The sequence below is a fragment of the Pelecanus crispus genome, chromosome 3, assembly GCF_030463565.1.
Source record: "Pelecanus crispus isolate bPelCri1 chromosome 3, bPelCri1.pri, whole genome shotgun sequence".
Taxonomy (NCBI): domain Eukaryota; kingdom Metazoa; phylum Chordata; class Aves; order Pelecaniformes; family Pelecanidae; genus Pelecanus; species Pelecanus crispus.
This window is the reverse complement of record NC_134645.1, coordinates 63,060,662-63,085,651: the sequence shown is the minus strand read 5'-3', so window position 1 is coordinate 63,085,651 and position 24,990 is coordinate 63,060,662. Positions and strand designations below refer to the sequence as shown.

The following is a 24,990-nucleotide window of genomic DNA, read 5'->3' as shown; positions in this document are numbered from 1 at the left end:
TTAAAGTCGAGCTTTCAATTAGTAATTCAGTGTGAACAACTCATTCTTGATTAATATACTGTTATTCATGCCTGCTTATTTCAATTAAACTATAGCCCTTCAACCAACCTTACTATGCAGACCTTAAAGATCTGTTAACTGAATTTTCAAACTTCAAAAAGACCAAAATCCATCTTCTCTGAAAAGCAGTAGCCAAAGAGCATGTTAAATAACAAAGGAATGCCAATAACCACTGGGGTACATTGAAAACAAATAATTTTAGCAGCTGACTTACTGCTTTAGTGCAGCTTCAGCACTGATCTTCAAAAGGAAATTATTAATGTGTTCCAGGCAATACAAGTACACAGTTTTAAATTAGCTGAAAGTAATTTACTTGAACTCATTGTATAGTCTGAATTAATTTTCTTCTTACGGAACTCTACTGCATTTCAACTGAATCAATACCCCAAAGATAAAGTAGCCTCATAAAGCTCCATTAAACAGAGTGTTATAAAACCTTTTCAGGTCTGTATATCTCTTCTTCATTTTCCAAGCATTTGTCACTAAAGCCTCTCCTCTTATTCAGATACATTTCAGGTTTTCTTTTTTTTTTTTTGTTCAATTAACAGTGATCAACATGAAATTTCTTAGGAAAACACAGGCTGTACACAGCTTTCAAAAGTGACTAGAGTGGGGTTTATACTAGAAGAGGTACACGTGTTCGATGAGCTCTCAAAAACATCTGATAAAACCAACATATACTATACAGGTAGACTATTCCTGAGTCTAAACAGCCAACACAAAACTAAACAAGGAAATCAGATTTCTTTATATGCCTGGCATTGTGTTTTTCCTTGATTCCATATTTATATTTCACTCTTAACTAAGTGAAATTTAGGGCCAAAAGTCTTAACAGCTATTAATCACATGAGTTATTTAACGGCAGCATTTTAAATAGAATAAAAAAGCCTACGATTGTAACAAAAAGGAAGCCAAGCACTGAAATCTAAATAGCTAAAATCTACTGTAGAAATTATTCCACCAGTACTTTCTACTGATTTTATTTTCCACTTACAATTTCCACTGTTTCAGAGGAACAGCAGATTCTGAAGGTAAGACAAGTTTCCTAAGTTCTACAAGTACAGAAGTTCAATTACATATTTGCATAGAAGTTTTTAGCCATCTCTGTATTTATTTTCATCTCACAAGGCATGAATTAAAGCAAATTAGACAAAACCTAATATTCTGCATTTATTTCACAAATAATAAATAAAAACAACTAAGGAAACAGTATTTTTGTTTTTTTTTTTCTGAAGGAAATCTGATTTTTTTCTAAGCTACCCAAAACATACACATTAACACAGTTGTCGTACATGGCAATACATTTTTCACATTTCTAACGCCAAAGTTAGAGATTATTTACTTTGAATTTAAAATTAACTTTGTTAACTATTTTCTAAACATTGGTAACATTAAAGAATTGTTACAGTTCTCAGAAGATGGAGAAAAGAAGGTTGAATTAGCTCAGCATCTCTGAATAAAGTACAAACAACAAAAAGTTTGGAGGAGACTGACAGCACTAAGTGTCAGTGCTATGAAGTAACAGAAGGGATGCTGAAATGCCATACTAGATGGATACAATAGATGGGTAAAGAGTGGAGGGCTATAGCTGTATAACTGTTCCCAACAGCTGTAGGATTTCACACGCAAAATCATGGTGTTTGCAGATACTGTGCAACAACTGAGCCACAAAACCCACCAAGTCAATGGCTCCACTAGCAAGTAGTAGAATGCACCAGGAGATCTATGAAGAGAAACGCTTCTGAAGCTAAAGGGGAAACTATGCCTGTTCCAGGGATTTTACTTCAGACTAACTACTGTTTGTTCTTACGGACTGAATGTCTGTGGTTAGAGCATGTTGTGTGCATTCCAGGAGCACATCTTCTGAAAGAAATCTAGTTCATGTGCTCTGATACTGCTCTGCAGTGTGAACGACAATGCAGTAAATATGCAGAATCAAAAGAATGGCTTCTGTAACATACCTTGATCCAAAGCAAAATGCTTAAGTTGATTTACTGCATGTGCCCTTAACCCATTTCAACTGTGAAGTAAAATGCTTTAATGAAAATCCTCTATCAACCTTGACTGTAGTCATGTTGACTTGCTAAGAGCCTCAAGTTCCATTTTGGGCAATGATAAATTATATTTGTGAGGTACGACAGTAAATACACAAGGAAACACACTCGTAAAACTCCCAGCAAAGTGGGGCTCCTATCCTTGCTGATCCTTGCACTGTTTGTGATAGAAATACTTACTCCTAATAATGAGAATATAAAAAGCAAAGGAGAAAGTATGCTACGATGGTTAAAGTTCCCTGAATCAGCTGGATTCCTGTTTCCAGATCAGTGCTAGAAATACTGACGTGAACATTTGAGACAGAACTTTGCTGCACGTCTCGCTGGCAACGAATGTTGTGCATGCACTATTATGGTTCCTATAATTTTCAGTGGTATGTATAAATAAGAAAACAAACACTCTACCTAAAGAATTTGCATCCAGGAAAGGAAAGGAAGAACTGGATATAAGGGAATTTGGCACACATGTAACTACCTAAGCATTGAACAAGAGACGCCTAGAACGCAGGAGTACAAGTGAATTTCTTAAAAACAAATAAATAAACCTGTCCTGACACAGAGGCAGATAGAAGTAAAATCTACCACTTTATAAGGCATTAGAGAATTCCTAGAGACATCATAGTAAAAATAAAGCAAACTAATTCCTCTAAAAAAGTGCACAGAGTGAGATGGATTTTGTGTTTCTTCATAATGGATTACTAAAGAATAAAATACCCTGTATCAAAACCCAAGAATCAACTCAGGTTTTTAAGAGTAAGCTAAGTACTACAGAAGTACAGATCCAGGTAACAGCAGCTGATGGGTTTATGGTGAAATAAGAACTTTTTTCAGAGTAGAAAGAAAATAAACCTTAAAATGAAAGAGAAAGAAAGAATAAAATACAGGAAAAGTTATGATTTCATAATGGCTGCAGTACTGTGTTTCACACACACACAAATTCTTAAGAATGAGAAGAGAGATACTTGGGCAATCAAACTAACGAAGAGCTTCTAAAAATCATCAGCAATAAAATGCAATAGGGAAATAGTTTGGAAATACCAGATCTACAGACCATTAGCTCCAAGTGACCATGCTTGTCACTTGGATAAGGATATTAAGAAGCTGACTAATGAATTTACCAGACTAATTTCAAATTATATTGGAAAATAGATTAAAAACATTGGGAATGTACCAGGAAAAAAAAAAAATTTGTGCTTCCAGCCTTCAAAAAAGTAAATAAAACTTTAGCTGTTAGTAAAATAAGGGAGATGCGAAGGAGAGAACAGGAAAAAAAGCTCTTTTATAAAGATCGGGGGTGGGGGGGAGAATCACAGCATGGGTCTATGAAGCACTGATTATAGCAACAACCCTGACTTTCTGAGATTGTGACAAACTGAGTCACTAGCACGAGTACAGTAGCTCCTATGTGAAATATTCAAAGTCTCAAAGGCAAAATTACCACAAAAGCTGTTAAATAAAAAAATAGTGCCCCACAAATGGTATCCTGAATAAGAGATAATGTATTGCACTGAAAACAAGTGTCTGGGAAGTTTAAATTTAGCCTGATATTTATTTTGAGGTGAAATGCAAAAATGATGCGATGCTAAAAGATATATTAAAATAAATTAAAGCAGAATGTAATACTAAGCAACCTAGAGAGATTCAAAGAATGACCAGATGCTAGTTGGGTGAGGCACAAGAATTCTATTTAGAAAGACACAAGTCACTGAGTAAAAGATTGGAGGGAAGGGAAGAGAAGGAAAGGAAAGAGGGAGGGAAAGGAGTAAGAGAAGACAAGTGTGATAGAAGATGCTCATTAAAAACTTCCTTTAATGTCAATGGGCAGGAGAGACATTTTAGCACACTATATGGATTAAGTACTATAACATCTAGATGTTAAGATTCAATGTAGAGATAAGATGTAACGCATTCTGGAAAAAAAATCCAGGTGTACTGGAACACACTTTAGATTTCTAATAAATTATTTCCTGTACTTAAAAGAGTTAAACTTGGTAACATAGTGTAATTATCTGTGATGATGTATAAATGGCTAAACCTTGCTATTTAAAAATTATTTATGGACTAAGACTATGATCTACACATGGTCTTAAGTCAAGGAATTTCTCTTTGCCTGTCCTTATCTGAAACCATAATAATACAGGTTGCAGTACCAGATACATACCCTTCAAACTAGCCAGTTCTCTGTGGCCCACCTGCCTCAGCCCCAAGAAAGCATTCTTCATTTTATGCCTCTGCCTTTTTTTCCAAAAGGTATGCAACCTTCCAGAAGGGATGACTGAATCATATTCCATCTTTTGCCTAACCTTTGTCAGTGAGGACATGAGGTAAAAAGAAAACCTTTTCTTCCACAAAGACTTTCCCTCTATTGTTTTGCTTCTACTGGAGTCTTGGGCTTGAGCTAGTCTATTATTTAAACCATCAGCCACCAAAGGAAATTTTGATGTTTGCATCTGAACTTCTAGCAAGAGGGATTCTAGAGAATTTTGCAGAGATTCCTCCTCTAAAAAAAACCAAATCAAAAAACAACCAAACCACAAAACAAACCCAACACACCAACAGGATGCCACATGCCTTGTTATGCTTCTGCCATAAAGTGTACTCCACTGCCTTTCACTCAAGAAGCTTCAGCAGCCTTTTTCAGGGGAGAACAAGTGAATGGCTGGTGTTCCCAGTGCTCCTGTTCCCAAACTTCTTCAGAAGAATCTAAGACTGTGTACTGGGAAGAAAGCTGAGAAAAACAGATACTGTAAAGCCTGGAAAAGTAATAGGGGTCACTTCATGGGAAAAGGTTTAAATAGAATGATGAAGTTTTACTTGATTATTTGTCGAAATTTAAATTGGAACAGGAAATCTGGTACAGAATGACTGAAAATAACTAAGCTACCAGTAAGGTGAATTAATTTTGGTAGAAAAAAAGAAAGTCTGTTATGTGGATGAGATTGAGATCTTAACTGTGAAATAGGGAAATCAATTTTGTTGTTTGCTGCTTTATGAGATAGGAGAGACGGGAACCTGAAAGTAGACTACTGAGAAGAGCAAAAAAGTTGACCTTAGAACACAGATAAAGGGAAATGTGAAACAAGAACAAATCAGAGGCAAAAGTTATGTCCCTGTGCATTGTTGCCCGCAGGAAATTAATTTCTTATTACTTCAAGCAACACAGGAAAGAATGCAAGATTTTAAATAGGGAAGAGAAAATAGTGCTAGAGAGACTGGGAAACTAAGCAGGTCTTTAACAGCTTGCAACAAAACTCAAGGGAGAAATTTTAATGCTGATAACCAGCTGCTACTAGAAGCCAATTGGTCGTGGATCCAGACCAGGAATAATACCCCGAGAAAAAATGGCATCACAGTCTTAAAGACATTCCTCCATCCCAAACATGACCTATTACCTTTTTCAAGGTTTTTCTGAGAGATTATTTTCAGGAATGAAAGCTGCACATTTCCAAGTGACTCTGATAACTGTTAAAGAACCCAAGCCTTTCCCAGCTTGAGTAGTGTGATGTTCTAGGATATTAGTAGTTCAAATCCTTGAAGAATTTGCGTATTTACAGGTATTAGACTCTAAAATCATAAGAGCTACCTGTTTGACTTAAAGTAATGCCATAACAGATTTCTCCATTTGTAGAAACAAATATAGTCAATTTTCTATCAAAGTGGCACAAGATTTTCTCATTAATAACTAGTATTAATGATAGTGTCTTCTTTACAAATAAGAAGTCTTGACAGAGTCAGAAAGTTTGGGTAATCCCTGAAAGACCTCAGGCTATTTCTAAGGTTTGCTTTCTCTTTCTTGTTTTCTGCCCCCCCCCCCCCCCCCCCCCCCCCCCATCTTTTCAGGGTTTTTTTGTTTGGTTGGTTTTTGGTGTTTTTTTGAGTAAAATTTGCATGGAGCATTATCTTGTTCTGCACAACTGCACCTCACAGAAGATTAAGAGTTAATACTGTGTCTTTCATACATTTTCCTATTAAGGAGACTAACAAATCTTGTAATTTAATCCTCAAAATAATAAGTAAAAACGGCTTAGGAACTACAGCAAAATTTTTATACCAGTTTATCAGTGACACTAAAACTAATCTGTCTGGGAATAGTGAGTCTTTCCTTCTTTTGTTCAAAAGAAAGGCTGAACTATGTCAGAAGGCCTTGTGGCCTCCTCTTTTTTGGCAGAGGAAGGGTGTCCATAACTTATGGCTTCTTTGACAAAGTCTTAGAACCCACATAATATGAAGATATGTGGATAACAATTCAGAAATAGGCACATACGTTAAGATGCTTGCCTTTGGAAAAAGATCTCTTTCCAGTTATTCTCTTCTTCTTGGCACTGAAAATCCTATCTTCCATTATGATAGCCAACGTTACCAGCAAAAAACAAAATAAAAAACTATTGAAAGATGTTTAAAAGCTTTTGCTGTAATAATCCAGTTGCCATTTTTTATTCATTGGAAGTTCAGTGTCCTCCTGCTCTTTCTTCAACATACTTCTCCCCTATAATCTCCTCTTTGTTCATCTTTGCTTTTTAAAACACATTAGTCTATGCAAAACCGCAGTGTACAAGCAAAGAAGGAAACAGAGTATGAAGAAAGTGCCATACAAAACAATTAGCTGGAAAATGATGAACCAGAGCAAGTCCACGATACTTGATTATTCCAGTTCAAAAGACAGCAGGTGTCAACAGTACAAGTCAAAATGCCAGTATATTCAATAAATCAACGGTGTAGAAAAGCCTCTCGTTTTTTAGAATCCATGAGCAATAACTATTACACTGTGTGAAATATACATCAAAAAGAGCCTTTGGGGTTTTTTTCTTTACTGTTAATAAACAAGTCATTCCACCCAGAATGTCAGCTGTATCCAATTAGTTATTACTTGATTAGTTCACATGAAAGTGGAGAAGGAAAACATTCACAGGAATCTTGATGAACAACACTATGGGATGATTCCTACCATGTTGCTCTGCGATTGTGTGGCCCCATACATAGTAATGCCATTTGACGGTCCTGCTAATTGCGGTGTATCTGGTTGTATAAATCCTCTTCTGTCAATTAAGCTATGGAATAATCAAAATAAAGAAAAAATGTTAGAGATATTTCTGATTAATAACTACCTCCTCTTGATAAAAAGAAAGAGAAAATTTTTCTATCATACAATGGACCTTAATACCTTACCAATGCCTTCAAATGTCTCCTTTTATTCAACTGAAGTACAAGACTTCATTTCTACTCATCAGCAAGGTAATTGTTTCCTTTAATGCTACCTGCTACATAGTCATATGTACTGCCACTTCTCTGGATTTTTATCATAGACAAAAGATTTAGAAGCTTACTAGCAGATACCACAAAACCCAACAATTTTAAACCACAGGTGTGAAAACAAATTACAAAATTCACTAGTGAACTTTGAATCAGTATCTATTTTGAAGGTTCTTTTGTTATCAGTTTCCACACCTCTAAATTAAAGCTACTTAATCACAAACTTTACAAAGAAAGAGGAACTTTTGTTCAGACAACTTACTTGACAGGTTTTTCATGACAGCTACTTAACACTACTTATAGCACTCCACTAGTCTTACCGAAGTGACACACTCATAAAATTTCTTATTTCCATCTAAGAAAATGTTTTATGGAAAAATTAATAAAAATAAGTAAAAGTCTACATAAGATTATAAAAAAAATAAATAGAATGGAATAATCTGACCTAGCTAAAGATTCTGCTAAAATTCCACATACAATTTTACTCTCAATTTAAGAGCTATAAACCTCACTTAGGTTCTGCTAGTTAATACTCACAAAAAGCTGAATGTACAGACCAAAGTACTGTATTCTACATCTGTATTAGCTTGTATCACTTCAATTAAAAAAAAAACCAAAAAAAACAAACAAAAACTTTTTAACTGTTTATGCTTCAATTCATTCCAAGTTGGGTTGTTTTTTTTTTTTTTTAATTATATGAAGCTTTCAATTATAGTTCCATGTATTTTTAATCATAGGCCAAAATGCTTTTTTCCTGTGACATGAACAATGTTACCTCCCATCTGGAAAACTACAAGTTTTACCATAGCATATCAAATTTTAACTGGAGGGTTTATAGTTCCAGTTACAAAGACATAATGACAGGAACGCCTCAAAACAACTGAGAGCTAAAGTCAGCACAGAACTGTTTTTATTTGCTGATTTATGGGACCTCTATATTCATTAAGGGTCAAGATGGCTTCAATTTTAAAAGATAAGAACAGGATGCATGGAAAATTCTAAGGTGTTTCCCCTCTCAATAGTCAATGAGGTTACCAACATTTGGAGACCAGTTGAAGCTCTCCTCATGAAGGTCTGCAGAACAGGTTTTTATGTACATTCAAAACACTTAGAAATCCACCTGAAATTACAATCTGCCACGTGGAAAGCACTCCTTCAAAAATCAGATGCTTAAGTTACAATTTATTATAGTTAGACCTATGCTGACAGCTATGGCTCAAATTAATTTTGAAAGTTACTGTTAAGGACATGTAAAATGCATTCTGAATTTGCTAGCATAGGTTTAAAAATGAGAAACAAGATCTTTAAACAGAAGTGAGATAAGTTTGGATTATTTACAGATCCTGTCTTAATCTGCATTCTATTCCCAAAGGCACTTAAACATTTTGAATTTTAAGCTGTAATTGCTGCTAAACCACTTTACCAGAATTTAAGGAAAAAAATTATATTTGGTTACTTGGGACACAGCTGAGATTAAAAGTCAAAAAAAGCAAGGTTATAATTTACATTTTACACTTGGTCACAAAACATCTCTCTGCAGAAACTCTACATACACTTCAGCATCTAAATAAGTTATGTTGCTACATGGAATATAGGGAAAAATGTACAAACTCTGTTAAAACAGAGAAGCCAATGCCAGTCTGGTCTAATTGTGTGCTGTTATTTGTATCAGCCTAAGATGCTATTTCAAATACTGAGAAACATTACGTAGTTTTAATAAAGATTTCCATTTGGAGTCAAACAAAAGAATTTGAAGCACAGCACTGAGTTTTTATGTCACATACTTTTATGAGAAGCAAAATGGCAGAATTAAAGGGTTAGCTTCAGGCACCATACATATAGGCAGGAAGCAGAGACAGGGTTGTTCTTTCTCACCACAGGGATTACAGTGTTAATCCAATATGTGGAAATCTTAACTCAGTTGTCTCCACCTTAGGAAAAGATGTCAGTCTCCCCTGTTGACCTTCAACTGCTCATAGAAGAACCACCTCTGATATTCATAATAGCAAAGACAGAAATCCCACTTCCAATGAAACACCTTAGCCACTGGACTGTAATTTACTTACTTTCTTCTCCACAGTTCAGATTCATAACTACATAATTCCAGACAAAGCAAAACCATTTCAGGCGATGAGTATGGCACAAAAATAATCTACAGGATGTTATCCACTCTCTACAGAGGAATTGGGCCTCTACTGTACATGTAGTACACGAACTATCTAACAACTGAGCATTGGAACAAGAGAATTAAATTAAGTCTTTCCATCTGCCAGTTTTATTTCTCTAGTCTCAGCTCTGTATTATATTTTGTTCAGGCTGAAAAACCATCTACAACCTTGAATATACAAATATTTTGGATTTCAAAAGTGAAAATGTATGCTGCAAAAATTAACCCATTAAGCTTTCTCTGGAACTGCTTTGGTGTAAGACCACCGAATTCAGGTTAATGTATACAAGTTACCAGTAGTATAATAAAGAAAATAATAAAGTCTAATATAATACTACTACTAAAAAAACCTTACTGTCCATTTAAATAAAGTGTTTTAGAGTGAAAAGACAAAAATGAACTATCAAGCTAGTTGTAGAATTAAGGTTCCTAAACTCTCCTAAACTGACGTCACATTTGTTAGATACATAAGAGTTTTTATTGAAGTTTCAAATCACGCATCATGCAACAGCTAACTACTAGAAATCTTTTACTGCTAGAATTATTAACTGCAGTGGCAAAAGTTCAAACAACAGATAAACAAGTTTATTTTCATTTCAGATGACAACCTTAAATATATTTTACAGGATCTGATGACTAACTTAGTTTAACCACAATTTACCAACTTATCTCTTTACTACTGAAGTAAAACTTAAAGCTTCTAATAGTCAGTAAAACAAAACTTTATTTTTGTTAAGTAAACTCAAGCAATCAGAAAGAATGTTTTTTTTCATCAATAATCATGTGGCTTCATTTATACTAACAAATACTTTTGATACTCTTACCTTGGAGAGAGGGGCCCACAGAGCGCAGCACAGCAATTAGTAAAGATGTTGCCATAACTGTATGGATTATAGTTTTCTTTACCTCTTTTATTTGACCATGATCCTTTAATCTGAAGAGATATGAACAAGATGCATCACATGTAATACAATACAGAAAATGGCTGCGACAAATTAAGGGTTACCAGAGTAGCAACAAGCTACTTACATCAGAGGCAGACCAGAGAAAAACCATGATCACACTTTCCAAACAGCCTAGAGCTTTGGGTTGTTATGAAAGGCTGGACCCTAAAATCTTACAAGCAAGCACATACTTTACCTCCATAGATTTAGACAACCCAAAATCTCAAAGGATCAATATACTCACAGTAGGAATTTCAGCATCTAAACATAATGGTCTAAGCTTAATTTTACAAATATTATGGCATGTTCTACAGAAGAGGTTCAATTACAATGTACCATTAAAGCCAGCAATAGAGCACTTCTTTTCCATACTCCTGGGTAAGTTCTCAAGCTGTGCCATACCACACAACATTATCCTCCCTAAGGTTCACAAATGGCTCTAAAATATTATGAAGCAACTGAAGTCATTACTACCTTTTAGCACATATTATGTTTTCTTTTAGCAAGTCTTGCTTTTCTGTTTTTGAGATACTTGAGAGCCTGAGTAAAATGTCTTACTGTATTCAACTGGAAATGTATGCTTTACATGAAATTATTGAACAGTTTAGTTGAAATTCAGACATGTTACACTGCTGCAGTTCCCTGCTATCTGACTTCCAACAATCCAAAAGAGACATTTATTTGAGGGAAGGGGGGATAGTGGAAGAACGCGGGGTCCATCTAGAGAAACAATGTTGGCCTAAACCTAATAATTGAGGAATACCAGAGTATCTCATCTGTCTTACTAACGAAGTAGATTTCTTCAAAGTCAGGCTACTTGCTCAGATACTTGATACCGAGAATCAATTCATTCTGAGCCTGCTTGGTAAGTTTTTTCTGGTTGATTTGTTATTTATCGTAAAATCTATAATTTTAACTGTGACCTTAAACAATAACCAAACACGTGTTTGACAGTCCCAGAGATGCTACTTTTATATTTGCCAGATAAAAAAGGTACAACAGAAAATTACAATAAAATAATTTTAAGCTTGCAGTAATTTCTTAGATTACCTACTAAATTCCACAAACTTTCTACACTATTAGCTACCTAGCTATTTTTATTTTCTCCTTTCACTCATTTTGTATTTCTCCTTTTAGTTAGGGGAGAACACATGAAGCCTCCACACACAAACATAATTTCACACCAAAACAATGGAAACCTATGTGCAAAATAGGACAACTGTAGAAATTAGAAAGTTGACCTTTAAATTAATTATATACTCCTTGCCAGGCATTTTAGACCTCAGACCGGCAAAGACATTTCAAAGGAAAAATAAAATAAAGGATTAAAATTTTGTTTTGAGAATTAAACAGGCTTTGCAATTTTTACAGTAAGCAATTTTTGAGTCAAAGAATATTTAGGACTCCCAGTGAACAAGAGATACTGAAAATTATTTAGTAATTTCCTACTGTATAAAATATATTTGTTCCTTTGTCTCCTCTCTTCTATATTTTCCTATTTCAAGATACAGGTTCTGTGGGCGTAAATCATAATGGACACACTACATAATGAGCACATTTTCAAGCCACAACAAATATAGTCCAAAAGTTCTATTCCGATATTTTGAATCAAGCATGACCAGGTTACTTCCTTCTTTTCTACTGAGGCATTCACAAAATTATGCAGGCAGGTGTGACTTCTCTAAGAATAACAGAGAAAACCTCCTCATTACTATTTAGAAACATATATGTAGAAATATACTCTGAACTTACATCTTCATTTGTTGTTTGATTGGAGCTGATCAAATACGTGTGAAAACCTGAGAGGCCAACAATGGACCATACTGAGAAAAAACACACCACAGCTTCCAGCACAGTAATTGAAAGTCAAGGAAATATATGCAAATGGAAAAAAATATTATATCCAATAACAAGTAGTTACAATCACAAAATTCAGGGCAGTTATCTTATAGCCCACGAGTCCCTTGAGATCTTTGGGGTACTTCAAAGGGGTAAGCAAAAGTAAAACTCAGAAAAGCAAGCCTATTGTCAGTAGGCTTTAGTGTACAGGCCACTGAATAGCATCTACACCAGCAAATATTTAAGGGTCTGCAGATTGAAAAAGGCTAGAAACTACTGACGAGTGGTTCTGATCTTAATTGCTGAAATTCAAATTTTCATGTTCACCCTATAAGTCATAACGTTTGTATTAAGACAGGTAAATTGATAAGTAACACTAAATAACAGTTCTGATGGGGTGAGGGGAAGATCAAACACAATTGAGGTAACTCAAGGCTAGCCGAATAGCAAAGACTGAACAGATAAGTTTATACAAATATTTAGCACACAATAGGAGTCTTGAGCCAGGACTAAGGCTTCTAGATCTGTGCTTATACGTATAGCAACAACAACAACAGAGTAAACTGCATCTCAGTCATATGTTCTAACTGCTGGACTCTCCTGTCTTTCTTCTGTTACTGAAGTTAAGATGCTGATGGGGATCCTAACACTAGCAAATTGCACTAGTCCAAATAAAATACAAAGTCCACTTGCTCTCTCAAGTCCCCCTAATAATGGGATATATTCCACATTACAACTGTGGGGTGCCTGAATGGCCCAGCCTTGGCAAATGGCCTGGATAACTCCTGTTAAGCCTGTGAGTGTAAATAGTTGGGCTGGGGTTGAATACTCAAAACTCAGCAGCATTTGCCCAAAACTTCTCATGTTAAAGAGGAAGACTATCAACTCCCAACTCACTGCACTGCTATTAGACAGTAGCTGAGGAATTACAAGACAACTTTTGAAGGAGGCATCAGCCCAAATTGTAAGAAAATCACAAAAAATGGCAGAAGAGAACTTGAAGTGGGAGCAGCAGCAGTCAAAACTTGGTTTGGTACAGCCACAGGTCACTCGACTGGCACCTGCCTAGCCCAGAGAGATCACCCTCCCTGTCAAATACTGGTAGTCTGCATCCAGACAGTAGACTCCCAGTATGGGGTGCAACATATAAGGACTTGCACCCGAGGTATACGTATGCGAGCTCGTGGGGTGCTTTCTCACCTGAGGGTTGTTGTAGGGAGCAGCACAGGTACACATACAGCAAGAGCACCCACACCTCCAAGAGGGTAGCAAAGGTGTGCACGTGCATGTGTGTGTGTGCACCACTAGGATTTTTCAAACTACCTGTGTTTTCACTCCTTATAAACTGCACAACCCAAATGCCATGAAGAAGTAACCAGGCTTTAAAAGTGAGATTGGTATGCTAAGAAAGTCAGTCAGCACTCAGTGTTGCATACTTACTACAGTTTATATCATTCCTTTAACTCTAAAAGAGTCATCATCTCAGCAATAAGACAATAAAGTTGCTTCTCAACTGTACATAATCAAGCATAAAGAGCAACTTTCTATAGAAGGCTTCCTGCCATAGTTTTTTATTTATATATATTTTTATTTACATACAATAGCCATGAACTCAGAATACATCTGCTTCGAGAATGTTATTTTCTACAACACTTCAATACTAAATTTTTTTTTAGGGAACATGAATCAACAGCAGAAAATACTTTGGTTCACAGAAAAATAGCTATAATAAATCAGTAGGAACAAGACAATGGGAAAAAGAGTAAGATAAAAATAATCTGTATATTAACCATATGCCAACCTTTAGTGAAGTCAGTTTCCAAGACAACATCAACTCAAAATATTCCAGAACAAGGACACAGCCTTAAAACATAGAAAACCATCCTTATTGCTGAACCTATCAACAGAAGAGAAATATGACAGCTCCTCACCGTTACACAGAGACACAGACTCGAAAATGCATGGATGGACAGACCTATTGGTGATAAATAATCCTAACATTAGTTAACAGTGAAGAGTTTTGTATTGCAGGTCTGCCCTCACCTAATGAATTGGGAAATACCTGAATTGTCTGTGTAACTTCCTCTAGAACCTACTTCACTCAGAGTGGTTTAAAAACCTGAAGAGAGCCATTTGCATTCTGAGCAAATCTTCTCCAAAAGAAGCACGATGACCAGAGTGCATTGCTGAGCAGCATGTTCACTACTCTCTCCCTCTCATCTCCTCCTCAAACTACGTGGGGAGTCAAACCAACACAACATATGAACTCAGTCTCAGTTGACTGTGCAACAGCCACGGCTAAAGCAAGGAGAATGAGGGAGAACAGATAAAGAAATAGACTGTTGTTAGCAGAGGGTTCAGAAAGGTGTAAAGGAGGAAAGGTAAAAGAAGGAAACAGCCCCAAAACATTATGCACAATACAAGTCCACCTAACTGGGCTTTGAGAGGGTAGAAATCATAAGGAAGGCTGTAGATGAGCACTGCTGGGTGGAGTCTACACACCAAGACTAAGAGGAAGAATCACCAGGTCAGAAAAGGGGAGCCTGAGAGGGAGAAGGGTTTCCTGTAACCTCATCAGATGACAGGATGTTCCTTGCCATGATTACACTCAAGAGGGTCCTGAAATGCCAGTTTAACCCTCCACATGGTAATTTCTACTGACAAAAAGGGGAATTTCTTTCAGTTCAAGACCTCTCAGTTCCCCGCTTAATGGGACTTCTTTCCCCAAGAAAGGGACTTCTTTCAGTTCCCCACACCAAGATCTAAAGCTCTCGGGAACAGCGGGGGTGGTTCATGTTAGATTAACATGACTCCATTAATTAAACATCAAATACAAAAAAGCAACATATTCTCAATATAAAGTATAACTTGCTAGCATAATATGGTATAACACTCCCTTGGTATCTCATACAGGGTTGTTAGCAAGCTAGAAATGGCAACGTTCTCTGTGCCTGAATTGACTGGCTTGCCCCAAAGCAGCATTCCCAATAATATTTGGACAATTTAATTTTTTACTGTTAGGGATTGTAACTACGCTATTAACTTGTCGAACATATCACTATCAAACCAGGCCATTTCTACAAGATGTGCTACTGAGCCTTTCAAATCAGCACATCTCTGAATATAAACTATGAATAAACAGCCCATTGTTCCTGTACAAGGATCCTCAAATGCGTAATCAATTACCTTTTGATCTAAGGACAATTGAAAGCTATTCTCAGTTTGAAAATACTTTGAAAGAATCATCTTTTGTAAGAAGTGATTGTAATTGTTTTAATTGGAAGCTATTGTTGTGCTATTTAGAAGAGTTTGCTTGTGCTTTGTAAAATCATTTGTACAAAAAAAAGTCTGAACAGTGGCTTTGCTTAAAAAGGGAGTTTACAGCTCAGTGACTCTACCTGATGAACACATAGACACACACACAAAAAAACCGCATCTGCAGAATTTGGAGAATTTGATACTTTGGAAAACTATCTGGAAAAAGAGGTCTGCCTTTATGCATAACTACGAATGACAGAGTAAGAGGTTTTTCTTCCTACTCTTCTGTGGAAAAGAGCAAACTGTGTGAGGCACAATGGACAAAAGACTTTTCCTTAGCACAAGTATGAGAAAGAATTCTTTTTATAGTAGCTTTGTGAGAGGTGCAAACTGCTTATTCAGACACAAACCATTCAAAACATATACAAAAGGAGTGGGAAGCTTACCATCTGTACAAAAATGTAAGGAAGAAACTAAAGAGAAGTTATGTCAGCTTCCCATTTTTCCATTATGTTAGCTGCTTTCAGACAGGAAGAAGGAGTATTTTTCATTCTCACCAAGTAGAGAGTATACAGAAAGCTCCCATGAAGTCACAAAAAGAATACAAAGTATTTACAGAACAGAATCACGGAATGGTTTGGGTTGGAAGGGACCTTTAAAGATCATCTAGTCCAACACCCCAACATTAGCAGGAACATCTTTCACTAGATCAGGTTGCTCAAAGCCCCATCCAATCTGACCTTGAACACTTCCAGGGATGGGGCATCTACCACCCCTCTGGGTAACCTGTTCCAGTGTCTCACCACCCTCATCATAAAAGCTTTCTTCATTACAGCCAACCTAAATCTACCTTCTTTCAGTTTAAAACTGTTGCCCCTTGTTCTCTCACTACAGGCCCTGGTAAAATGTCTCTCTGTCTTTTTTATGAGCCCCCCTTTATATATCTAAAGACCACACTGATGTCTCCCCAGAGCCTTCTCTTCTCAGGCTGAACAACAATAACAGTCCGTGTGTATGATGTGCATACTTTTATGTAACTTAACAGAAGTTGATACTTAAAAAATGACTTCTCTAAAAACAGTAAACAAACATAACAATACTTTCAGGAATTGAACTCTTCAGGGACAGCTTATTGTTTCAGTTGTTCCACAATCTACTTTTTCTGTCCTGACAAGAATCAGCCATTTTGGATACTTTCTGTTGTAAAAGCAGAAGAATTATTTAATATTTTAAATGAAACTACAGCATGGGTATAGTGTGAGATATGTTTACGAATTCCATCACAAATACATGGAACATATTTCCATCACACTTGGAAACTACAGACCTTTGTCAAGAGTACTACTCTGCAAAAGATGAAGAATAAAAACCACCCCAGGCTACGGTCTCTTTTGTACCTCCAACATGTGGTGAGAAATCCTGTTGTGCAGGAAGTGATGAAATCCTTAACTGATAAAGTCCCAAATGCACATATCCAACAACAGCAAGAAAACAAGCAAAAATACAATCTCAGATGTTATTTTGCAACAAGATCTAAAATTTGTTTCAGTGAAAGGATATCTTGCAGGACTGTCCTTCAGGGCATTGAGGAACCCTGTTTGTTGAGAACCTGTAGAAACAGAACCCAGAATTACCAGCTGAGTAAGAAATTGGACTACAGGCTGTTTTCAGCATAGTTAACACAATTAATATTTGAAGACCAACTGAATAATCATAGAATAGATTAACTAATATAAATCTGAGATTATGTTGCTCAGCAGCAGCATCAGAAAAAAACCTTGGGTAAGTTATCAGGTCTAACATCTGCAGGATATTTTCTCAGTCATACCAAATTTATGCATGCATACTTTCCCATGGACAAGATTTCTGATTATTTTTGTTCTTTTCAGACCTAATATGGAAACAAAAAATTATATGATACTTTTTTAGTTTGAAATACTATTTTTCAAAGCAACTTTTTTACTTTGAAAAATTTATACTATAGACCCAGACTCTCAACTTGCCCTCCTTTGTTCTGGAAGCAGCCTAAGTTCTCTAGACTATAATCCTGCTCCTACTGCACCTGCACAGAAGTTTTATTTAATAGGTGCTTATTGCCTCTGGGCAAAAAGAAGAATATCTAACAGCTGAAAAGAGCTCAAGAGCAGCATGCTTCAATGAACTAGAGATGCAGAAGCATCCACTTGGGTTCCACAACCAAAAAAGGGCAATTTGACAATTTTCTGATAAATATGCAACAAGTGAATTAGTCTGAAGAAACTGACACAATATCCCATAAGTATAAGGCACAGAGTTTGCATTTTACTTCATAATTTGACTTAAATCTTCAGGTTGAAAGTCTTTCCTACAGCAAAAAAAAATCTAAATTCATCAGAAGATTCGTATGAAGAGAGAAGCACTTCATCTTTAAAACAAAAAATAAAAACATATATATATGTGTGTGTATACATATATATATTCTCTAGACCTGCCTGGTCAATTTTACTGTTAAAAAGGGAAAGTTACTTACCTTGTATTTCTGAGCCTTTTCAGATAACTAACTGTTTCTTAGCCTCAAGGCACAGGACTAGTGGAACTTCCCCCTACCTTCTTACTATTTTTAGGATCCTTAATGGCAATGGCAGCAGGTAGGTGTGATCTCTAGTCCCTACTGCTGGTCAGACTTTTCCAAGCAGTTCCCAATATATCAGAAGGGGAAGGTTCTTCACTGCAACATACAGTTGAAATACTGATGCCTCCAACAGAGCTGAGTAACTGTGAAGATAGGCACTACTATTGAAAAATGTGTTATGCTTGGAGAAATGGAATAAAATCTTGCAAGCCAATACCTTTGAAGTATCTGATTTAAAAAGTAATTTTATCATCTTCAATAATACTACGTGCATACATTCTTAATCCTGGAAAGGGCAAATTTCCAATGAATGCCTCAAAAGTAAGGCCACAGAAAACAAAAAGTTAAGATGTATCTCACACCTCATCACCACTTATGCCCACTAAAAATTAAAAAAATGCCAGCTTGCAAGATTTATTAAAAATGAAACAGATCTCAACAATTTTTCTAAATCAAGAGATATTAAAAAAAAACCCCAAAACAGGTTTTCTATGTAATCAAGGAGGTCAGAGAAAGACCTTCCCTATTAAGATGAACAATAAAGGATTTTTTTTTTTTTTAAGGTCAGTGCCTGCAAGTTGCTAAAAATATCCCTCAGTCCCTTCCTAAAAGGATATTGGCAGAAGGCTTTCAGTCCAACACAGCATATCTAGAATAACGTGTTGCTGAAGGGAAGGTAAACCTGCTAGGATCATCTTCAGAAGAGCTAAGAACAGGATTTGATTGTCAGCAAGACTTCCTCTAGAATCAAGAATTTTGCCAGAACTTGAGGAAATACATATGGATGACTTTGAAATACTGCAGGAATAGTCCCAGGTCTAAAAACCAAGACTTTATTCAGACACACTAACACAAAGCACTCTATGCCAATTACAAAGGTTCAGATTAAGTAACTGAGAATCCTGCTTAATGATTAGCATCAGCTGAAGAACAGCATGGCTGTAAAACAGAACAAAAATGGTTGAGTGGTAACGTTAGAAAGGTAGATATGAAGACTTCTAGAAGCATGACAGAGAGTGGAGTGATCGATATGATAAAGAAACCTTATTTGTAAAGAACTCTGGTTTTTTTTGTCACAGTCAAGATTATAATAGATAATTTGGAAAGCTGGGCTTGAAGCTCAAACGTAGCAAACAAACATCGAGGAACTAATCACAATTCATACCTGCTCCCATTGCCTTTGAGGACCAAACAGTCTTTAGAACTAGGGAGGTTTTTCCTGTCCCATCCAAGCTAGATAAACCTCCATAGTGAGAAGGTTTCACAGCTGATATACTTAAACAAGTCAGCATTTAACATTTACTATACATTATCTGTAACACCTACACAGTACTAAAGTGCTGCTCAACCACACAGAGGCACAGTTCATTTCTCTGCTCTGTCTAATTCACACTTAGAATTAGGTATGGACACTGCAAAGTTAAAATCCACTGGATAACTCCACTTGATATACAGAAGATGAAATATTGGCATAATATTGGTAATTCATATGCTGAAAACTGAAAAAAAAAAAAAAAGCACTGTAGTGTCTATGAAATACAGGTAGCTAGCTTCAAAAGTAGCTTTATATTGTCAGACTGGTGTTTTCAACTACTGAATTCTAGCAGAGCAAGATGACAGAAAAACCCCATGCTTCCTTCTTCTTAAATGTAAAAAGTGTGCATGTATATGCTCATATATGCCCAAATAAATTTCAAGAATCTGAATATTAATGGAAAGTGTTCTCTTTCCAATAATTACCTTCCCCCTTTAAAATAATATTTACATCTTTTCTCTGCTCTTTCAACTGATATTAGAAATGCTGTATCTGGCAGTGAGAACAACTTGTTGATCCAGACTCCCGCAATATTAAAAGTGCCCCTAGCTCTAGTGTATATGCTAGATTTCTGAGCTACAGGAAAGCTGCTCAGTGCTCTCATCCTTCTTTTGTGAAGCACAAGTAAAAGGAGGAGGTTCCAGTTTTTAACACACAAATTTTCATGCCTGCACAGTGTAAGTAATTCAGGAAATTGAGCACAATCTGGTAAATTTTTCAGTAAAGCAGTCTCTAAATATTGCCATTACCAACTTTATAAATGTGTTATAAACTGAACTTAGTACTTCTATCAGATTTCCATTGTAATATGGAATACAAAGGGATAAAAAGATCACTTTTCCAAAATGATTAAAGAAACACTGTTCAAGGCAATAGCCTATATAATTAGTGAAAAGATGGAACACTCTTAAGCTTCCTAGTGATAGTGGGTTAAAAAACCCTCACAGCATACAAAAGGTCTTTAAAGACAAGTCATATAACCTGTCACCATAAATTAGAACATCATCATCATATAGGAGCTAACAAAATTTGTTACGTGTGTGGAAAAAAAAAATACACTATCCAAGAGTCTTGAAAATACTCTCCTCAAACCCAATCCAGAACACAAATAAAAATCAAACTCATGAGTATTCATTTTTCCTATAGCTTATCCGATTCACTCCATTACAAATTGGTTATTCTCAGAATGTCTATGCAAATGAACGTAACTTGTGTTAAAAATAGGGTAGAAAAAGATGTAAAACTAAACAGCAAACAACAAAAAGTGTAAAATAGCTCCAATTATTTCCTAGCAATTTACCTTTTTGTTTGGATGGCAAGTGACCCATGCTTACAGTTAAAAAGCACACAAATGTTCTTTGGGAAAATGATACTATCTGTATACTTAGACATAGAGTATGTGTGCTGCTTTTGCAATAAACTGTCCATAAAAGGACAAAAAAAGAATAAGCAAATTAACACTGTATTAAGATAAAGCCAGTGCTAGATCAATGACTACCATGACCAAGGTCTACTACAGACCAGAATGGGGCTCACTGGGGATTGTGAAGCTTCAGAGAAAAGGCAAATAAATAAATAAATAAATAAACCCTGAATGATCAAAAGATTAACTTAAAAATAAAAAACTCAAGCAAATGGCTACATACGTAATCTGATTTCACCAGCATACTTACGAAGGATGACGTGGGTGATAACGAATGCAAATATAAAGACTGTCAGAAAGGACAGAGATAAAATAAACATATAAAAAAATCTGTAGTTTCTTTTCCCCACACAGTTGCCTACCCAGGGACAGTGGTGATCAAACCGTTCTGAAATGAGAGGCAGAAGAAAAAAAAACGGAAAACAATTAATAAAATGCTGTTTATTTGAAAAAAGCTCTCTGAATACTACATTAAAACTCATGATTTAACTGGCATTTTCAAATTAGCCACAGAGAAATTCTTATTTAGAAAGGAAAAAGTAGAAAAGAAAACGGGAGTATTTTAATGAAACCTTACAGCTTTCAAAGAAATCAAAGCATGGCTGAGGTGAGCTCCTGTTAAACTAAGAGCATTATTGTGATAAATTGTGCAGTCAGACCAATAAGCATGTTTTATCCACTGTCAAACGCAGTGGTACCAGCTCAATTGGATTTTATGTTTTCAAAATAAGGATGTTTTTCCTCCAGTGACTCTTCTACTCAAAACCGGAGGTTTTTATGTTGTTTTATTTGTATCTGTCATGATCACACCTCTGACTTATGTCTACTATCATTTCATCCACCCATCCATTACGGTATATGAAATATTTATACCCTCCCACTTCTTTTTATTGCTTCACTCAAAATATTCTCCATTCCAGACCACCTATTTTTCCACTTAGAGTTGACACTGCTATACAAACCCATTCAAAATAGCAAAACCATTCACGTAAGCCATTTTTCAAGTGTTAAGATTCAGTGTCTTGTAAAATTTGCTTATACTTCTTTTGTGTTTGGTTTGGGTTTTTTTTTTTTTTTTTTTAATAATCTCTTCATTCTTGCAGGAATTTTCTGCAAACCACATGGTATAAAAATTGGTAGATGTCTGAATGTTCTGGTACCCTTTGCACTATAGGCTCCCTCTTCTTTTTACTAGACCAAAACCTTTCTCTTTATTCCCCTGAGAGATCAACTGGTCCATGAGACAGGAAAAGGCCAGGGCGGGGCAGAAACCAGTGTCCCCAGCACAGGGGAAATGCCCCAGCGCTGGAAAGCAGCAGAGGGAGCAGTTCATTGTGCTTCTTCCCAGGCAGCCTGGACCCCGCGTTCCCTTCCCAGTACACTGGGTAATGGACACAGAGCAATCGTCAGGAAACAAATCGGCTTTTGCTAACTTTGCTTTGGAGAGATTACACTGACAGAATTTAAATTTTTTTAATCAAATCCAAGATCATAACATAAGACAGATGCTCTCACGCTGACTCCCTCTCACCCTCTGATCCTTGTCCAAATCCTGTTTTGTTTTCTGTGACTTTTATGCCTCCATTGACGTACAATATCAAACTATTTGTACTTCCACAGGAAAGGCAAGCTATAAATTTGAAGTCCTTAAGCCCTATGTTAAAAAGACACATCTGTCCAAGCACACCAGTTTATTTTAGCTATGGTTTTATGTTCAAGACCTACATTAGAGGTTTTCCTTGAAGGACGTACTTAGGATTATCTTCATTTAAAAAAAAAAAAGTCAAAACAACATGCACAACAGATTTCTGAGTTCACCAGACTTTCAGGGTTTCTTAAAATGGTTTTGCGTGACAGCTGTTCAGACCACATGTTTCTGCCATAAATCTGTTTCAAATTCCGATGGGGCTATTCAAGGTGAAGTTACTGAACTTTCTTAGGGTAAGGCTTCAGAAATACTTTGATTTAATGAGTACTGCTAAGAATATCAAGAACTAAACACTCTGGTATCTAAAAGGGTAGGCAATGCTACCTTTATTCAGTGCAATACAGTTGTATTCCCGAAATAAGTTGATATTGCATTGGAACAGTGCTTATTTTTACATTTGTGCTTCTGAATGAGTCCTTGTGTTCTGATAAACACTTCATTTAATGGGCACCTAACACAACACATGAGCAAATAATAACAGAGACGACTACAGTTATAGCCTTTTAAAGAGCATAATCCTAGGGTAGTTTTGTAGCCTACTGCTTCAGGAAAAAAAAATCATGATGTCTTTGGAAGATGAATTCTGTATATACACATTCATTCCCTTCTATGCTGACACAGCAGGAATCAAAAAATTCTATTGACATAAAGCTCAGTTTCTAGCCATGAAACAATATTTAGATAGATGTAGACATCTGTTTGATAGATTCAGATAAATGCATACAAACATAAACACACATACATATACACACCCCTCTATCTACAAACACACATACATATATATTCCTTACTAAAGACTGACTGGGTATTTTTAACCTACTTGTCACCAATTTCTGTCTTCAAACTTTCTTGGTAAACTGAAAGGCTCTGCTTTCTCTATAAACAGCTTCACAATGATTGGTAAGGTAAGTAACTACCTAAGATATTTGCAAAGCAGAAATGGACAGAAAAGGGTAGCTGAATATGAAAAACACTGCTACAGTGTTAGATCTGAATCAACTCTAATGAAAAAGGAGAAATATTACAGGGTTTACATGAGTGTTATGAATGAATAACTGGGCCTCACATTTCTAGTCATAACATAGAAAGGGATGGGATATTTATGCTATATGCCACAAAACAATACACTAAAAAGCAAGGGATTATTGTACTCAGCAGAGCACAAATATGTAAATGCAAGTAAAAGATAACAGCCTTACAGCTTGTGAGCTGCTCTGGTTAGTTGTTAATGCAAGAGAAAAAAGCCAACCCTGGCAAAATGAAAAGACACATACTAAGCAAAAACTGCTAATGCTGTTAAATATAAACTCCCTTAAACCTAGAGCTGTTTCTTCTTCCTTACAAAAAGACATGGCTTAATAATTATTAATGAAGAAATACAATAAACAATACCTTAAGGTTCACCTCCAGCACTCCAGATGTCTGCAAACTGAACAACCAATGATTTGGAAAAGGAAGCTCTGCCTGACATCTTTACTTGGCTTGGACAATGTTGGCAGCAAAATTAAGATTTACTTTCACTGAGAAATGAAAAACTACTGATGCTGAGAAAAACTGGGAATTCCGGCCCTTGTAAACTTAAAATGCAGAGCAAATATAAATGCAACTGATTGTTATGAAGAATAACAGGCTGTTTAGAGGTGATGACTGCAGTTTTGGTTTAAATTTATAGGGTATAGTTAACATGCTGCTGTGTTCAATCATACGTCTGTGAGAAAGTTAATGTAAAAACATTTGAGGCAAATGAAGAGAATCAAAACACTAGTAATACAAACTCTTGTTAACAAAAAGTGGATTAGATCTCTTAATGAGGGAGGAAGAAAGCTTCAAGGGCTGAAAAGTTTGTTTATGGAAGCATCCCATGGAGAGAAAAGTTGTGATAGATCATCCTCCTGCACTCAATTTTAAGCAAAAGCAGCAAGGTATTTGCCTTCAGGATGTGGTATGACATTACAGGCATATCTACCTAATCGAGAATACTGCTAAAACAGATGGCACAGCTTCTCCCCTTTTAGCAGTCCTGTGAACAATCTCTTCCCTGTGTGTTTATGGCTCTCCGTCCTTAGGCCAAGCCCAGTGTTCATTTTACCCTGGGGGGAGCTGGTTGACAGAGCCAGATGAACTTAAAACTATGGTTAATCTTAGAATCATAGAATTGTTTAAGTTGGAAAAGACCTTTAAGATCATCCAGTCCAACCAGTAACCTAACATTACCAAGTCCACCACTAAACCATTTAAGGGTAGTGTAGCAATTTCATGTTTCCTGGCTTGGTGGCTGGATAATTTATAATGAAAGTAAAAACTAGGAATCATTAAGGTTGGAAAGGACCTCTAAGATCACCAGTCCAATCATCAACCCAA

General features: G+C 36.1%; 1 protein-coding gene across 8 annotated transcripts in view; it reads right to left on the bottom strand.

Annotated features, from left to right (window-relative positions):
• ZDHHC14 (zDHHC palmitoyltransferase 14) overlaps positions 1-24,990 on the bottom strand; it is a 120,227-nt gene that overhangs the window by 3,241 nt on the left and 91,996 nt on the right. For 6 of the 8 annotated variants that reach the window (XM_075706630.1, XM_075706632.1, XM_075706631.1 and 3 more), the window contains exons 4-8: positions 21,172-21,309; positions 17,133-17,181; positions 12,228-12,330; positions 10,356-10,465; positions 7,060-7,162 (exon numbers count right to left, since the gene is read on the bottom strand). In XM_075706630.1, coding sequence (XP_075562745.1) covers positions 7,060-7,162; positions 10,356-10,465; positions 12,228-12,330; positions 17,133-17,181; positions 21,172-21,309 — 503 coding nt within the window. Of the gene's footprint in view, positions 1-6,378; positions 7,163-10,355; positions 10,466-12,227; positions 12,331-17,132; positions 17,182-21,171; positions 21,310-24,990 lie in introns of all 8 variants that reach the window. The other 2 variants (XR_012830894.1, XM_075706634.1) reach the window with 2 other exon arrangements.